Source organism: Ovis canadensis, chromosome 10 (assembly GCF_042477335.2).
Source record: "Ovis canadensis isolate MfBH-ARS-UI-01 breed Bighorn chromosome 10, ARS-UI_OviCan_v2, whole genome shotgun sequence".
Taxonomy (NCBI): Eukaryota; Metazoa; Chordata; class Mammalia; order Artiodactyla; family Bovidae; genus Ovis; species Ovis canadensis.
In genome coordinates, this window is record NC_091254.1 from 59,035,795 (window position 1) to 59,051,799 (window position 16,005).

General features: G+C 35.4%; 1 protein-coding gene across 2 annotated transcripts in view; it reads right to left on the bottom strand.

Annotated features, from left to right (window-relative positions):
• Window positions 1-10,616, bottom strand: part of KLHL1 (kelch like family member 1) — a 550,504-nt gene extending 539,888 nt beyond the window's left edge. For both annotated transcript variants that reach the window (XM_069602312.1, XM_069602311.1), the window contains exon 1: window positions 10,114-10,616. In XM_069602312.1, the coding sequence (XP_069458413.1) occupies window positions 10,114-10,616 (503 nt within the window). The remainder of the gene's footprint in view (window positions 1-10,113) is intronic.
• Window positions 10,617-16,005: the final 5,389 nt, after the last annotated feature.

Below are 16,005 nucleotides of genomic sequence, written 5' to 3' on the forward strand. Positions count from 1 at the left end.
TTCAGGACTGATTTCCTTTAGGATGGACTGGTTGGATCTCCTTGCTGTCCATGGGAATCTCAAGAGTCTTCTCTAACACCACAGTTCAAAAGCATCAATTCTTTGGCACTCAGCTTTCTTTATAGTCCAACTATCAAGTCCATACATGACTACTGAAAAAACAATAATTTGACCAGATGGACCTTTGTTGGCAAATTAATGTCTTTGCTTTTTAATATGCTGTCTAGGTTGGCCATAACTTTTCTTCCAAGGAGCAAGTGTCTTTTAATTTTAAAGCTGCAGTCAACATCGACATTGATTTTGGAGCCCAAAAAAATAAAGTCAGACACTGTTTCCACTGTTTCCCCATCTATTTGCCATGAAGTGATGGGATCAGATGCCATGATCTTCGTTTTCTGAATGTTGAGTTTTAAGCTGAAATTTTCACTCTCCTCTTTCATTTTCATCAAGAGGCTCTTTAGTTCTTGACTTTCTGCCATAAGTATGGTGTCATCTGTGTATCTGAGGTTGTTGATATTTCTCCCAGCATTCTTGATTCCAGCTTGTGCTTCCTCCAGCCCAGCATTTCTCATGATGTACTCTGCATATACGTTAAATAAACAAGGTGACAATATACAGCCTTGATGTACTCCTTTCCTGATTTGGAACCAGTCTGTATTCCATGTACAGTTCTAACTGTTGCTTCTCGACCTGCATAAAGTTTTCTCACAAGGCAGGTGAGGTGATCTGGTATTCCTATCTTTTCAAGAATTTTCTGCAGATTGTTGTGACCTGCACAGTCAAAGCCTTTTGTCCCATCACATGAAATAGAAGAAGAAAAGTAGAAGCAGTGGCATATTTCCTCTGCTTGGGCTCTAAAATCACTGCAGATGGTGACTGCAGCCATGTAATTAAAAGATGATTGCTCCTTGGCAGGAAAGCTATGACAAACATAGACAGTGCATTAAAAGGCAGACATATCACTTTGCAAACAAAGGTACATGTAGTCAAGGCTATGGTCTTTTTGGGCTTCCCTGATAGCTCAGCCAGTAAAGAATCAGCCTGCAATGCAGGAGATCCTAATTCAATTCCTGGGTCAGGAAGATCTGCTGGAGAATGGATAGGCTGCCCACTCCAGTATTCTTGAGCTCCCCTGGTGGCTTAGCTTGTAAAGAATCCCCCTGCAATGTGGGAGTCCTGGGTTCAATCCCTGTGTTGGGAAGATCACCTGGAGAAAGTAACAGCTATCCACTCCAGTGTTCTGGCTTGGAGAATTCCATAGATTGTATAGTCTGTGGGGTTGCAAAGAGTCAGACAGGATTGAGTGACTTTCACTTCACTTTACTTCACAGTCCTTCTAGTAGCCATGTACAGATGTAAGAAGAGAGCCATAAAGAAGGCAGAGCACCAAATAACTGATGTTTTTGAACTTTAGTGCTGAAGAAGACTCTTGAGAGTCCCTAGAACTGCAAGAAGAGTGAACCAGCCAATCTTAAAGGAAACAAATCCTGAATACTCATTTGGAGGACTGACGCTGAAGCTGAAGCTCCAATACTCTGACCAACTGATGTGAAGCACCAACTCATTGGAAAAGACCCTGATGCCAGGATAGATTGAAGGCAGAAGGAGAAGGGGACAACAGAGGATGAGATGATAAGGTGGCATCATTGATTCAATGGACATAAATTTGGGCAAACTCCAGAAGATGGTGAGGGACAGGGAAGCCTGCCATGCTATAGTTCATGGGGTTGCAAGGAGTCAGACATGATTTGGCAACTGAACAACAACAACCATCCCTGTAATTCTGACATGGCTTTTTCCCAGAACTTGGGTGGTTTCCTTAAACATGTGTAACTATCATCAGTCTACTGAATACTGACCTGCTGAATACTTAAGTGGCACCTCTACAGACTTCTGGAGCTTTCTAATTATTGCAGATTTCTTTTATGACACTGTCATTTGAGGTCTCACTACTTTGGTCTTCCTGGCCACTTAGCTCCATCTCTTCAATCCAGGGTGGTTTGCACAGTCTTCTTCCTTTTTCCTTCCCTGTAACAATGCCTGGAATCTCTGAAGGCAGTGAGCTTGGACAATTAGTGTTCATTCCATTTGTTTTTCATATCTCAGGAATTATTCTCCTGCAGTGTCTGATGTCCAGTGACTTGAATATTTTGTTTCATATATTTCTTCTTTCTTATTTTTTTATTTTTCTTTATTTTCTTACTTCCTTCTTTCCTTTCTTCCTTTCATTCATTTTTTCTCTGTATTCTTTTCTTCTTTCCTTCTTTGTTTTTATTTTAGATGCACACATAAGCCTAGTGCCTTTTATTCTAACTCAGCCAGAAGCAGAGATATCAGTTCTTTTATCCTGACTTAAAGAAAATGATTTGATTATTTGATCTATGATTATTTTAACATTGACTGCTTTTCCAAATTTTCTTATTCTTAGGCAGATTAATATGGGCATATTCTTATTGCTAATAAGAATTTTCTAACCAAAGCCACTATAACTAACCACTAACAAAGCTAGTGATTGAGTGAGTGAAGTCGCTTAGTCGTGTCCAACTCTTTGCAACCCCATGGACTGTAGCCTACCAGGCTCTTCTGTCCATGGGATTTTCCAGGCAAGAATACTGGAGTGGGTTGACATTTCCTTCTCCAGGAGATCTTCCCAACCCAGGGATTGAACCCAGGTGTCCCACATTTAAGGCAGATATTTAAACCACCAGGGAAGTCTAAGATAACTAAGCTAGCCACTAACCAAAACTGCTGTAAGCCACAGTCATAAAGAAATTAAAATGCAAAATTCCATGCATTTTAAGAAAAAATTGCACAAGTAAATGTTTAAATATCATCAATAGATCACCGAAGACCAAATACCTAGCTACTAATGTATGTAAACCTCTCTACTGAAATTACATATTATCACATCTAAGGTAAGGTAACTGAAAAAGTAGAAGTCATAGTTAAATTTTACTGTGAATGATAAACTACTCCAACTTATTTTCAGCATTGTAGAGTTCAAAGATGAATCTCAGGATTAGAAAGTCAGGATATTTTTATATCCATAAAGTTGAAGATATAAATTCAAAACAGTTTTTCTTTCCAAGGGTAATTTTCTGTCTACTCTGAAGCTGATACTTATGAATATTAGCCTAAAGAGACATCTCAGACATTTTAAAGTAATTGGAATCTATTAAAGAAATAAATCAAACCAAACCATATGTTTATTGTAGATATAAAGAGATTTTTGTATTTACCTCTTTAAAACTATAAAATAGTTGAATTATCCTACCTTTGTAATATAAAACCCCCTAATTTTATGTTTTAATTTTTAAAGTTATCCCATCACATTTCAGCCAAGATGAAAATGCTGATTTACATGACTAAGTACCTATCAACATCATTAAGAATAAAGGGGCCCAAATGATCTACTGAGACAGTGTTACAAACAAGTATGAGAAGAAATTAAATTGAAAGATTTCCCATGAAAAATTATAAAAGTTTGATTTATGCTGCCTAAGGAATGAGAAAATCTGAATTTAGAATTAAATCAATTGATTCCACTCTTTACCTTTACCAAAGACTGTCAGATCATTTTCAAGTACTAGTTCTGTGACATGATCTTCAGTCAAAATGACCTGCCTTGTTGGCTTACCATTCGCAGGATTTTAAAATCATACCATACATTCTATCAATCAAGCTAAACTGTGTAATGCTTTCATAAGTTCTTATACCAATCTGTTTCCAAATCCTGGCCAGAAAGTGAGAAAAGGTAATAGCACCAAACCTATTTATATATTGTGGACAGAATTTTTACCTATAATTGAATTACAACACTTTCAAATATTTGATTCTGCTCACACTATCTGTTTCTATATCATGTTTTCCTCAAAGTTTTGAATAATCTTATCTTAAATGCAGAAAGATGAATCAAGTTTATCTGGTCTAAACTAATATGTACATTCCAGAGAATTTGTTTTTACAGCTACTACCAAAATACAGACAGTTATTTTGGATGTTAAAATAAAATCAATAGTCTCATTACTGTGAGACTCCATTTAAAATGTAGTACATTTTCATGTTCTTAAACTTGATATAATTTTAAAATATCCTGCAGATCTAAAATTTCTGTAAATTCTTAGTCAAAAGCAATGAAATTTGACTTAACATGTACATGTTAGAAATATATCATCTTTTAGATATACAAATTATCTTTTGATACTTATAGAAGAAATCACAAATTAAAATAACTTATCAATATTATATTCTATATTAATCAAGTGTTGAATAAGGAGATTTTCCTTATTTTTTAAACATTTAAACTGATGCCTTGAAGTGGTTAATGATATAGTTTACAAAGTATTCATTAGAAATTTCAAAGAAAGCCAGAATATTATTTTTCAACTAGTGTAGAGGTTTTATGGTTTGTTACAACTAAGAGTTCTATCTATTTCATCTTGCATTTGTTTTTACATCTTTCTCTTAGATAGCTCTGGAGTTTTGAGTACTTTTGAGTACTTTCAAACCAACCTAGTGATCTTATTACTTTTTCCTTTATGATCGTCTTATTTGCCTGAAGCAAATGTACTCAGAGGAGATGGCATCTGGAAACTGTAGACTCATTTGCAAACAACACAATATATTGGTAAATGCATCCTAAAATAAGTAACAAAAAAAAAAAAACTTTCTCAGAGAAACTATTGTTTTTTGCTAATTCTAACTTAAATTTTAATAGTCTGTATAATAGCCAAGTGTAGAAATTTTAACAAGGAAGACATAAAATTGAATAAAATAACGCCATACACTTTTTCACCACAAGATTGAGGTCATGGAGAAAATATGAATATTATTTATTTTAGAGTTCCATATAAGAATGTTTTGAGAGCTATATTCCTGAAGAAATAGCACTTCGTGTCATTTTCCTTTCCTTTGGACTGAAACAAGGCTGATTTCTTTCCATTCTAAATAAATTCCACAAACTTCTATGAGATTCTAATGGTATATGTTCTTTTCTGTGACACATCTCTGTATCAATTGTTCTGTACTTCAGAAGGAGATTTTCCATCCTCATGCTCTCTTTTGGATTCCAAACTCATTATTTTTTTTATGTCTAGGTTATTTCCTTATACTTTGATTTAACTAAAAAGTAAAATGCACTGAATAAGCAACACTTCAGAAAGCAATTTGATGTTTTTTAACTTGGGCTAAGTCCTCTCTGACTGAACCTTTTCAGGAGTTGTCCATCACTATCATTTAAAATAGTTTATTTAAACATTGAGACACAAGCATAATTTCCACCAGAAAGATAAGAATTCTTTCAGTATAATCTTGGCTGGAGCCTCTTTTCTTCTGCTCTGTTTGTTTGTTTAAGTAGACTGAGTGAAGAGTTGGCAAAGTGGCATAGAATATGGTGTCAGGAGTCAGAGAATCAAGATTAAACATCCAGTTGTACTCCTTACAGTCCTGCGATTTGGGGGAAGTTAATCACCTGTCTATATCTCAGTCTTCTTATAATCATAAAATGATTATGTAATCATTTAACAAAGGGATCCATAATTATATCAGAATCAAAGGGCTGTTCTAAATATTAAATTCCACAGTATAAATATTCAGATGCTACCTGTCAAATAGAAAGTTCTTAATCAATGTCACTTATTATGATTATGACAAATATGTTTTCATTCAACAATATTTATTGAGTAACTATATGCTCTATGATAAGTATAAAATAATGAGCAAACAGAAACATTCTGTCCATGAGGCAAACAGAGTTAGATAAATTTAAAAAAATGTAGCACATATATTATTATATAATTATAATAAGAAACTCAAGACAGAGACCAGTTACTCTAAAAACATAAAATAAGGGAATAAAATAAGGGAATAAAATAAATTAAAATTTTTAAAGTGACTTTTGCTGGAAGATCAATGAATGCTTCTTCAAGAAAGCTACAAGGATTTTATTTAAGACATTTCAATAATGAATAGTAATGAATTCAGAAAAGGGTGAATTGAGAGAAGGAGAATCACTATGTAATCAGGAAAGGAATTAACTTTTTGAGGCCCAGAGGCAGGGAAAAGCAATACAGAAGAACATTGCCCCTGGAAGACAGGGGAGGAGCATGGGGATCTTGTGAGGGAAAGGCCTAGATGGGAGACAAGGTTCAGCTCTTTCAGGGCATCACTGTCCACAGAATGGATCGTGGTCAGAGTGGTGGAAATGCTTTGAAAAATAGGAGAATCAGGATCTGGCAAAATAGTTCAAATTTTTATTTCATAAATTTTCTTTGACTCTAGTATGGAGGAAGATTACAGGTGGCAAGGTTAATAAAGAAAGAGAATGTAGATGGGAGTTACAGAAGTTTACATAAAAGACGACAGTATTTTTAAATGAAGTGCAGTTGGTGGAGATGGAGAGATGTGGGACAGATACAGGGGAAAGGACAGTTTTGAAAGAAAAGTGACAGAACTTGGTGGAATATTGAAAATCAAGAGAGAGAGGATTTTGACAAATATGATCCTGGATTTCTAGCTTGCACAACCTAACGCATGGAATGCTCTTCTCTGAGATAGAGAAAAAGGAAACTAAGCAAGAGAGAAGGGAGCTTATGAGCTCAATTTTGTATGTGCTGTATTCTATTGTATCTGCGATATCCACCAGAGAGATCAAATGGATGTGTGAGACCAGAGGTCAGGGTAGGGGTAAATAAGAGGGTTGAGTGTGGGGAGGTGGAGTCTGAGTTTTCAAATGCAACTAAAATACAATTTGGTGACTCAGTGGTAAAGAATCCTCCTGCCAATGCAGGAGAGGCAAGAGATGCGGATTCATTTTACTGGGTTAAGAAGATCTCCTGGAGAAGGAATGGCAACCTATTCCAGTATTCTTGCCTAGAAAATCCCATGGGCAGAGGAGCCTCGCTGGCTACAGTCCACGGGGTCACAGAGTTCAACTAAACTGAGTACATATGCAACTGAAGCCATGAAAATAGAAGCCTCCACTCTGTGAGAACTGAAAAAACTAAAAAAGCAATTAGTTAAACATGACGTATTTTCTCCTATTCACATTACTATGAACTTCAAGAATAGGTCTTTGTTTTTTTAGTTTACTACATAGAGAATCTAGTATAAAAAATTAAACATATCAAAAATATGTAATGATCTGCTGGTTAGGAAATGATACACTGGCCAACAACTAAGTTCAGACAGTAAAAAAGAGAAAATAAATGAATAATAGCACAGGGCAAGAGCCTATTACTGTAAGAGTTAGGATTCTTAGTGGTGTCACGGGTAAGGTAGAATACTGAGATTTGTTTATGTATGTCTGATAACGTGGGATAAGATAAAGACTGGGTTTCAGCAGTAAATCGATTTATTATGTCTTCTTGCTACCTTTATGTTTCAACTCCATGATAATCGAGCTTTCCAGAATTCTGAGATTATGAGCTGCTTTCTGCTGAGCAACTTCCAGCTGCTGTTTGAACAACAAATAAAACTGAGCCACTTATATAAAAACAATGTTCTTAACTAGTATGAGAACAAATAAATAAAGAGAAATGAAGAAAGAGAAAAAGGGCCAACTCTTTCTTTACACATGTAGATTAGCTTAATATAGTGCTCAGAATTGATGAAGCAAAATGCTAAATATCAAATGTGACAGCATAGAATAGCAATAAAGTAATGACTCAAGTAATCAAAAAGATCATGCAGGTTTATATGGTTTATGTGTCCATTGGTCATTATGAACCCCATGTAGATTGCCTGCATGGGTTATGATAGAAAACAAAGTAAATCCATATTACAGAATGATCTTACATATTGTTTTTCATTTTGTATTTAACATATTGGAAATGTTGTCCTTCCTAGGAAATGGACATTATTCTTACCACATATTATAATAATATATATTGATAACAACTAATTGCTAAGTTTAGTAGCTTGCTGTCAATCAATCATGAACATAGAACCAGTAATCTATGAATGTTTAGGAACATATAAAATCCACTAGATACTATCAGTGCTGACTAATTTGTCCAGCAAGAAACTAAAATTTAACTAAAGGATTTAAGCATAAGAATTTTAAAATAAAATTAGACCTTAATTTCAACAGTTTACACATACAAACTCTTATAAGAAGCCCTCATATCAAAAGTAAAGATGATTTGAAGTGGCACTTGACTTGTTTTCAGAATTGTTTTCATATACAACTCTTAATGAGTAAAAACACTGATGTATATTCAAAAGCGAGGGACTGGAAGTAAATCTGATGGGTGTTTTATCTTTAACCTAGACTATTAGTTTTATTTCTTTAATTTATTATAAATTCTTAAGCCAGTACTCCATAAGAATTTCCAAATTATCCAACTTACATAAAATTTTTCTGAAATTACTTATGCCAAATATGCCTTATATACTTGATATATTTTTATAAAGCAAATTGGTTTTTACAACTATCAAACATAAATATTCCCAGAAGGTCAGGTGTTGAGCTGATGAGAAGACTTTACAAAACTGAAAAAAAAAAAAATCTATGTTTTTTTTCTAAACTGTCTGAGACACATAAGTACCAGTTTCAATATAACAGTAATTGGTAAATATTTAACCTAACTGGTTTTCTTTTAAACATATAAGGTGAAATACTAGATCTTTAGAAATGATTACCCAAAAATTAAAACAAAAATAAAATTAAAATTTCTCAGTTAAAGGGGCTAAAGCCCAATGTATTTTATTTTTTAATAAATCCATAACTGTAGGTTACCAATGAATACATAAATCAAATAATGTCACAGTAGTAATGATACCCAAAGTCATGACTATTTTTGTAAAGTATCTTAATTAAACTGAATAATAGATAAATTTATATTTTAGGTCTCCTATACATAGAAAAAACTTTCTCATAGTTGAAAATAGTAAATTAAATCTCTTTATAAAATAATAAACTTCCATTATATTATATTTGCATATAAGATTATGTTCAAGGTTCTTAAAATTTAAATTCAAATCCACATAATTGAAAAATTTTAAGGATTGTTTTTGTATCTTTAACTTCACATTTGTCCATATAAAGAACATCTATAGTATTTTGTTTTTATGTGTTCTTTCATGACAACTTGAAATGTTGATTCAATGAAGCAGAAGTTTAAACATTGCATCTGTTTCTAATTTACTTACTGAAAGGTAAATTTTATTATTAATCATTTCCCCATAATTTTCCTATGGCTCCTCTGTATTTCTTCTTCATAATATATTCTCATATATGAATTAAAATGCAAACCTTTTCAGATCCCTTCACTATATGCCTAAAGTAGTAATGATCTAGTGTAGAATGAGTTAATTCTCTGAAAATATCAAACTCAGAATGAGGTCATATGTGAGAGAGTTTTTCTACATCTTGACAGTAGAAAAACTGTACTCAAAGATGTAATATTAGAAATAAATAGGAAATTGGCATTGACCTGCTTACTAAGAATACACAGTCCATACTGAGCCAATGAATCAGGGTAGAATAATGCAAAGGGCATTAGTAAGAGTTTAATTCTAAGACATTGAACAAAACAAAGGTGATCATGAAGTAGAATAAAAAGGCAAGTTGGGATAGAGCAGAGTAACAGAGAGTATAGTCTTTCATGGAGGAGAAAGAGAGAAGATAATGTTGTCCAGAACCTCCTTCTGTCCACCTCATTACTCCTGGAATATAGATTCAAGCCCCAAGGATCCTAGATAATCTGCCAAGCCAGTTACTAGGCCAGTATACGAGATGCATTTGAATATGAAGTTTCTCCTCACATTAGATAACTGGGAGATTCACACATGTCATTTAGTGACAGAAAATGACAGAAAAATACTGTAACCTCAGAAATATGAGAACCACTCTACCTGGAGAGTTAGCAAAATGCATATATATTCAATTTGTGATTACAACTCCAAAAGAAAAGCAATATGTAGGAGCTAATAGAAATTAACGAGGAAACTTTTAATGAGATTACAATTTGAGTAATAAAAACCAGGTTGGCATCTCTTAATCAAAATTTTCAACCTGAAACTTATACTTAGTAACTACCAGGGCACACCGGGTGGGATGGGAACAAGTGGAAATTGAGGGCTGCTTGGTTGTCCCCTGGGGTCTTACTGTACCTGTGTCCACACCCTTCACCTGTTGCTTGGCTCGACTTGGCTGGCTCCACTTTGAACTCCTGTGGGACAAGCCCTTTGCCGTGTGGTTCAGGGAAGTCCATTCCGGGCACCTCCTCCTCCTCTAAGGACTCCACGTAGAAGAGAGTCCTGGCAGGCTGGTGGATTCCCTGCCTGGGCGCCCCTGGCTGCAGCCTCGTAGCCACTGGCAAGAGGGTGCCATTCAGAGGGCTGAAGGAAGAGGCAGAAGAGGACGGGGAGGCAGGCGAAGAAGAGGAGGCAGAAGAGGAAGGCTTCTTCCAGAAAGTGCTCACTCCGCCCTTCTCTTGGCTTTTGAGCAGGCGGTTCTGGCTGGGTCCCCAGTGCTCGAAGCTGCTGCTGCCGTCCTGTTGCAGGCAGCTGCCCCCGGCCGGGCCGCCGGCCGACGGCGACGGGTGGCTGAAGAGTTTCCAGCGGAGTCGCAGGATGTGCTTCACATCGAAGTCTTTTCGCCCAGAGCCTGACATGCTTGACAAAAGGAAGGCGAAGGGACCTCAGCTGATGCAGGAGTAGATGGGTTGGGGAGGCAGGCCAACGGAGCCCCGGGTTAGAGGAGGGTACGGGAGGCTCCCTATGAACCCCGGGAACAGACGGGACCGGACGGCTGAGCTCCCTGCCAGGCGACGACCGGAGCGCGAACAGCAAAGCCGTGCGGCTCAGCTGCGGTCAGGACCTCAGGACCCGCGCGTGGGGAACTCAACGGCTGGGTGCACAGTCAGGAACTTGACGCAGAGGGCTGAGAATCCCCGATCTCCTTGCGGAGTCCCGCGGTGACCGCGGTGAGGGACGGCCCTGATGCCGGAGACGCGCGAGGGAGGGAGGTCTACGCGCTCAGAGCTCTGGAGGCGAAGGCAGCTGGATACACCTCCCTAGCATGCAGGGCGGCAGAGCCTCAGTCGAGAAGCTGTCGGCTCTCCTGTTCTTGCAGCTTAGAGTTCAGTGCCTGGAGACTGCAGAGAGAAAGATCCCCAAGTCGCGGAAGAAGCACACCCCCCCCCTCCAGCCTTCTCGATGCACCTGCGCCCCTGTCCCTGCTCTCTAGGAAGATGCTCTGAGAACTGCGGGTATCTCTGAGAAAGTCAAAATGCCTTCTGCAAGGCGAGAAGGGGTGGTTTTATCTAGTCAGTTTGTAAGAGAGAGAGAGAGAGAGAGAGAGAGAGAGAGAGAGAGAGAGAGAAAATATATATATCCAGCAAATACAGGAGGGCAGAAGGAAAGCCCGCGCCGTGAAGCTGTCAAGGTCCTCACAGTACAATTTTCTCTCTGCCTCGGCGCCTCCTCCTCCCCAGTAAGTGACGCAGATGTGCACTGAGGCCTTAACGGAGAGATGGAGAGAGGGAGGGAAGGCTTCAATCTTCTTTATGCAAGTGAGTCTGCTGCTCTTATTGTCCCCTTGTGTGGGTCCTGTCACCTTTTTTTTATTCTCCTTCCTTACTACATTACTATGTAGCAATAAAAGTAAAGCAAACAGGCAATATGCTTTAGCATCAGTAAACACCAAATGTGAATCATGGCAGCATAAACTTAATAGGCTGCCATCGCTTTGCAGGTTGCAGGTTAATGGCTTGAATTATTTAATAAACCGCATCCTTTAACCTTTAGCCTTAGTTTCTCTGTAGTGAGAAGAAAGAAACAGGATGCTGGCTTCAAAGTGTGACGATGCCACCATTCTGACAATTACATTGTGATTCTGCCAATAACGCACTCAGGCAGTGCTTCACCCTGGGGGCCAGAGGCACACGGTAGAAATTTGAAGATGGGCATCTGAGCGCAGGGGAAGAGTTTTGCAAAATCAGTGCATTTAATGAGTTGCCATAGAATGAAAGCTGTTCTCAGTGTAAAGGAAGAAATGGAATAAAATGATAAAACATAATTTCAAGACATAACCTTCTAGTACAAAAATCGTGATATAAAATGTATGGAAGAGGTTAGGGGGGAAAGACTGAGTATACCCAAAGGCTACTATTCTGCAGAAATCTCTTGTTTGAAGAAAAAAACATGTGTTTTTCCTTATATTTAGAATGAGAATATTTATGATCCCTTTCTAGCTATGACCAGGTAGAGATTTTTCAGCTTTTCCTTTAATGAGCCTTTAAAATAGAACCAAAATCATTTTTGCCAACGTCAAACAGATCAGAGAAGTTGCAGTTTCCCTAGCTCAACAAGGAATATGGTTGTTTGATTAAATGAAATTCACAGAAATTTATGAAAGTCATAGCTTCATCAACCTCCAACAGAACACAGGAATCAAAGATTAAAGCACAGTTATATTATTATTATATTACCCCATTGTTGAGCAGTAAAGTTAAACAGAAACTGAAGCTACATTTGAAGCCTTTCCTAGACAAAGTTAGATGTATTCATAAAACAAGAAATTAAGCACATAAAATCCCTACTTTCAGAAGGAGAAAAATCACTATTCCACATTTAAATATTGATTTATTCCACAACAGCTGGACTACAGTCCCCTGTGCCTTGATTTTTTTTTCTTTCAGTATTCAGAGTTAAAAAAGAAAAGGAAAAAAAAAAAAAAGCCCTTTAAAGCAAACAATGGTGACAGATCATTTTTATCCAAGAACTGAATCAAGTATTTCTCTTTGGGGAGAAAGCAGTGTATGAAATCACACATTATAAGCAAGACAAAAAGACTTTCCAGCAGAGGTAATACAGAAATATGAGTGCATATAACTAACTTACATTTTAAGAAATTGATTGCATCATGGATTTTCCAACTTCATTTAATTTAAACTTAATTTAAATAATATAAAATATATAATATAAAATAATATAAATAAGGTTTGCTCTAGTTTCCTTCTTCATACCTGAAACATTCAAAACTGTAATTCAGTACTCATTTCCACTGCTATTTTGAAATTCTATTACACTTTTACTTTGCAATATCAATATGATTATTATGCAGCTTAAAAGTTATCTGTTCAAATTTATATGACCCAAATTAATGTAATTTGAGTTTTAATATAAAGAAATATTAATTAAATTCTTTAGATATTGATTATATTTATTTAGCTTTAGTGTTATATTTTATTATTGAAGTAGAAGAAGGAAGGAGGGAAAAAAATGAATAAGAGAAGGAAGGAGGAGAGAAAGGAAAATGAATGAGAAAGAAAGTCAAAAAGAAAGAGAAAAAGAAGGAAAGAAAGAGAGGAAATGAAAGAATAAATTTACTAAGATATCATGACTTACATTTATATATTAGAAAACTCATTGAAAAAATATGCCTTGTTAAGTATCCAGTATTCAAACTAAAAAATAATAATAATAATAATTTAGCACTTAGAACACATTAGGTCCAATGGCAAGAAATAGCAGATATGAAAGAATTAAGTTCCTAGAAACTGGCTGTAAGCACTAACAAAGGATGATTGCTTAGCCAGTTATAAATTATTAACTATCTTTACTTTATCTATTGTAATCTACTTTTGAGTCAAATAAATTACGGATTAAGATAACCATACTCATAAGGAAGAGGACAAAAACATAATAGACACTTTTGAAGAATCCCAAAAATCACATTACATTTTCTTTTAAACAAGAATATCAACTCAATTTTTCTAATCCTATTATTTAATTAAATTGATCTGTCATTTCAATCAGGGTCTTTCAAATGAATGTTCATAATATTGCCATAATTTCCTGACAAAAGTTTAGCAAAAAAATCCAGAGGATGCTCATTTACTTCTATACACATGAATAAAACTCTCCAAATAATAATTAAATTCAATATGAACATTAAATACACCTAGCTGAAAGTTCCTGCAACTCAAACATTTAACCAAAAAGAAAAACTGAATGTGAATCCAAGCATTTTATTGGTGGAAAATTTTCTCGTTTAGCAATCATTTTCTAAACAATTCAAGTAAATGTGTATTTGCTCCAAGTGAATTCTGATCCTTCTGAATCTTTTAGACAGTACTTCTACAATGTCTAGTAATTTGCCTCAACATAATAATACTCAACAAAAGCACTTGAACAGCTAATTATTATCCAATTTAAAAGTTCAAGATGTTAAAAATTCCTGTATTTTAGTTTGTCTTTTTTTTGTTCATATATGTTTTATTTTAATGAAATATATCTATGGACATAACTAGAAAATATTTAAAATGAGTGGAAGTGGAAATTACAGTAGTTCTGTAATTATATTTTCTTTCTTAATATGAAAGAAATAATGACATATAGCACTAATATTAAGTGAGTTCATATATAGTATCAAGGGCTTATTCTTCTTAAATCAAATAAACATTACCTGTTCAAAGTCTATTAATCTTCATTACAGTACATGTATAGTTTAGTTAAGTAGCAATTAAATGACTGCTTACTAAACATTTGTAGGTGTTAATTGATCCTGAGGGACCATTTTAATCCACTCTACCTCTTTGGTTTATTTGACCTTTTTGATTTGAATCAGGCATTAAATGTATATGCTTGAGAAGTTCTCATACATATATGTCTGAGTTAACTGTATGAGTGTTGGAATTCAAAATAATACTAAAAGAGTGCATTCATATTAACGATGACCGAGGTTTCATTTAATTATCTTTTTATTCTCAAAATTGTGTGCAGGATGTCCAAGGTGAAAATACACTATTTTGACATTTGAAGTAGGTGCTCTGGTTATAGTCACATTGCTCAGAACAATATGGTATGATTAATGACGACCCTGTATGCAAGACAGGAAAAAAGACACAGATGTGTATAACGGACTTTTGGACTCAGAGGGAGAGGGAGAAGGTGGGATGATTTGGGAGAATGGCATTCTAGCATGTATACTATCATGTAAGAATTGAATCGCCAGTCTATGTCTGACGCAGGATACAGCATGCTTGGGGCTGGTGCATGGGGATGACCCAGAGAGATGTTATGGGGAGGGAGGTGGCAGGGGGGTTCATGTTAGGGAACGCATGTAAGAATTAAAGATTTTAAAATTTAAAAAATAAAAAACTAAAAAAAAAACCCTTACTTTTTTAAAGGAAATATTTTTAAAAATGTATAAATATATAGACAATATATCAATATAGATAGAGAGAAAACTGTTTCACTAATACTTTATATTTCCAAAAGTATTAAGATTTACATGGAATAAAGTAATTTCATTATTTTTCATGTCAAATTTAAATTTTTCATTATCTCTGTGAGGTAACCTGTGTGTCCTCTGGAATTTTTACCATTAAGGACAAAATAAAATAGTAAGATTATAGTATATACAATACCGACTTAGAAAAGAGTTTACGATGTCAATATAAACAGGAAAATAACAACACAAAATTTAAATATTAGCTTCAACATAGTTGCAATTACCATTCCTGCTTAGGATACCTGAAAATTGAAGCCAACCCAGAATGAACTTTGAGAATGATATTTTATTGTCTTGTGTCTCATATGGACATGGGCTCTTGAAAATGTTTTTAAGATTTTCTCATGTCAGGTTTCTATACCTCCATCTTTCTATCTGGAGGAACATCTGCCAAGCTCTTACGTTTACGTTCATCTGCTTTGTTACCAGATCTGTTAAAAATCTATAATCAGAAAGCCTGTCTTAAGAAACTAAGATTCCATTTTCCTTATCACAATTTTGACTAGGTATATAACATAAATTATAGACTGTTTACAAATGCTCCTTTTCCCAGAAGTCCATGTGTTAAGTAACATGTGAACATATAAGAGTTGAGAGCAATATTTCATGCATAACCTGTTTTGGAAATAATACTATAACTTATTTCAAGTAAATTGTGTATTCAAAGAGCCTCAAGAAGATTATTCTGAGGAATCAAATTCTTTTGAGCATTAATACAAGTAAATAAGTTTCTAATTTTTAGTGTGAATATCAAAGCTCAAGGT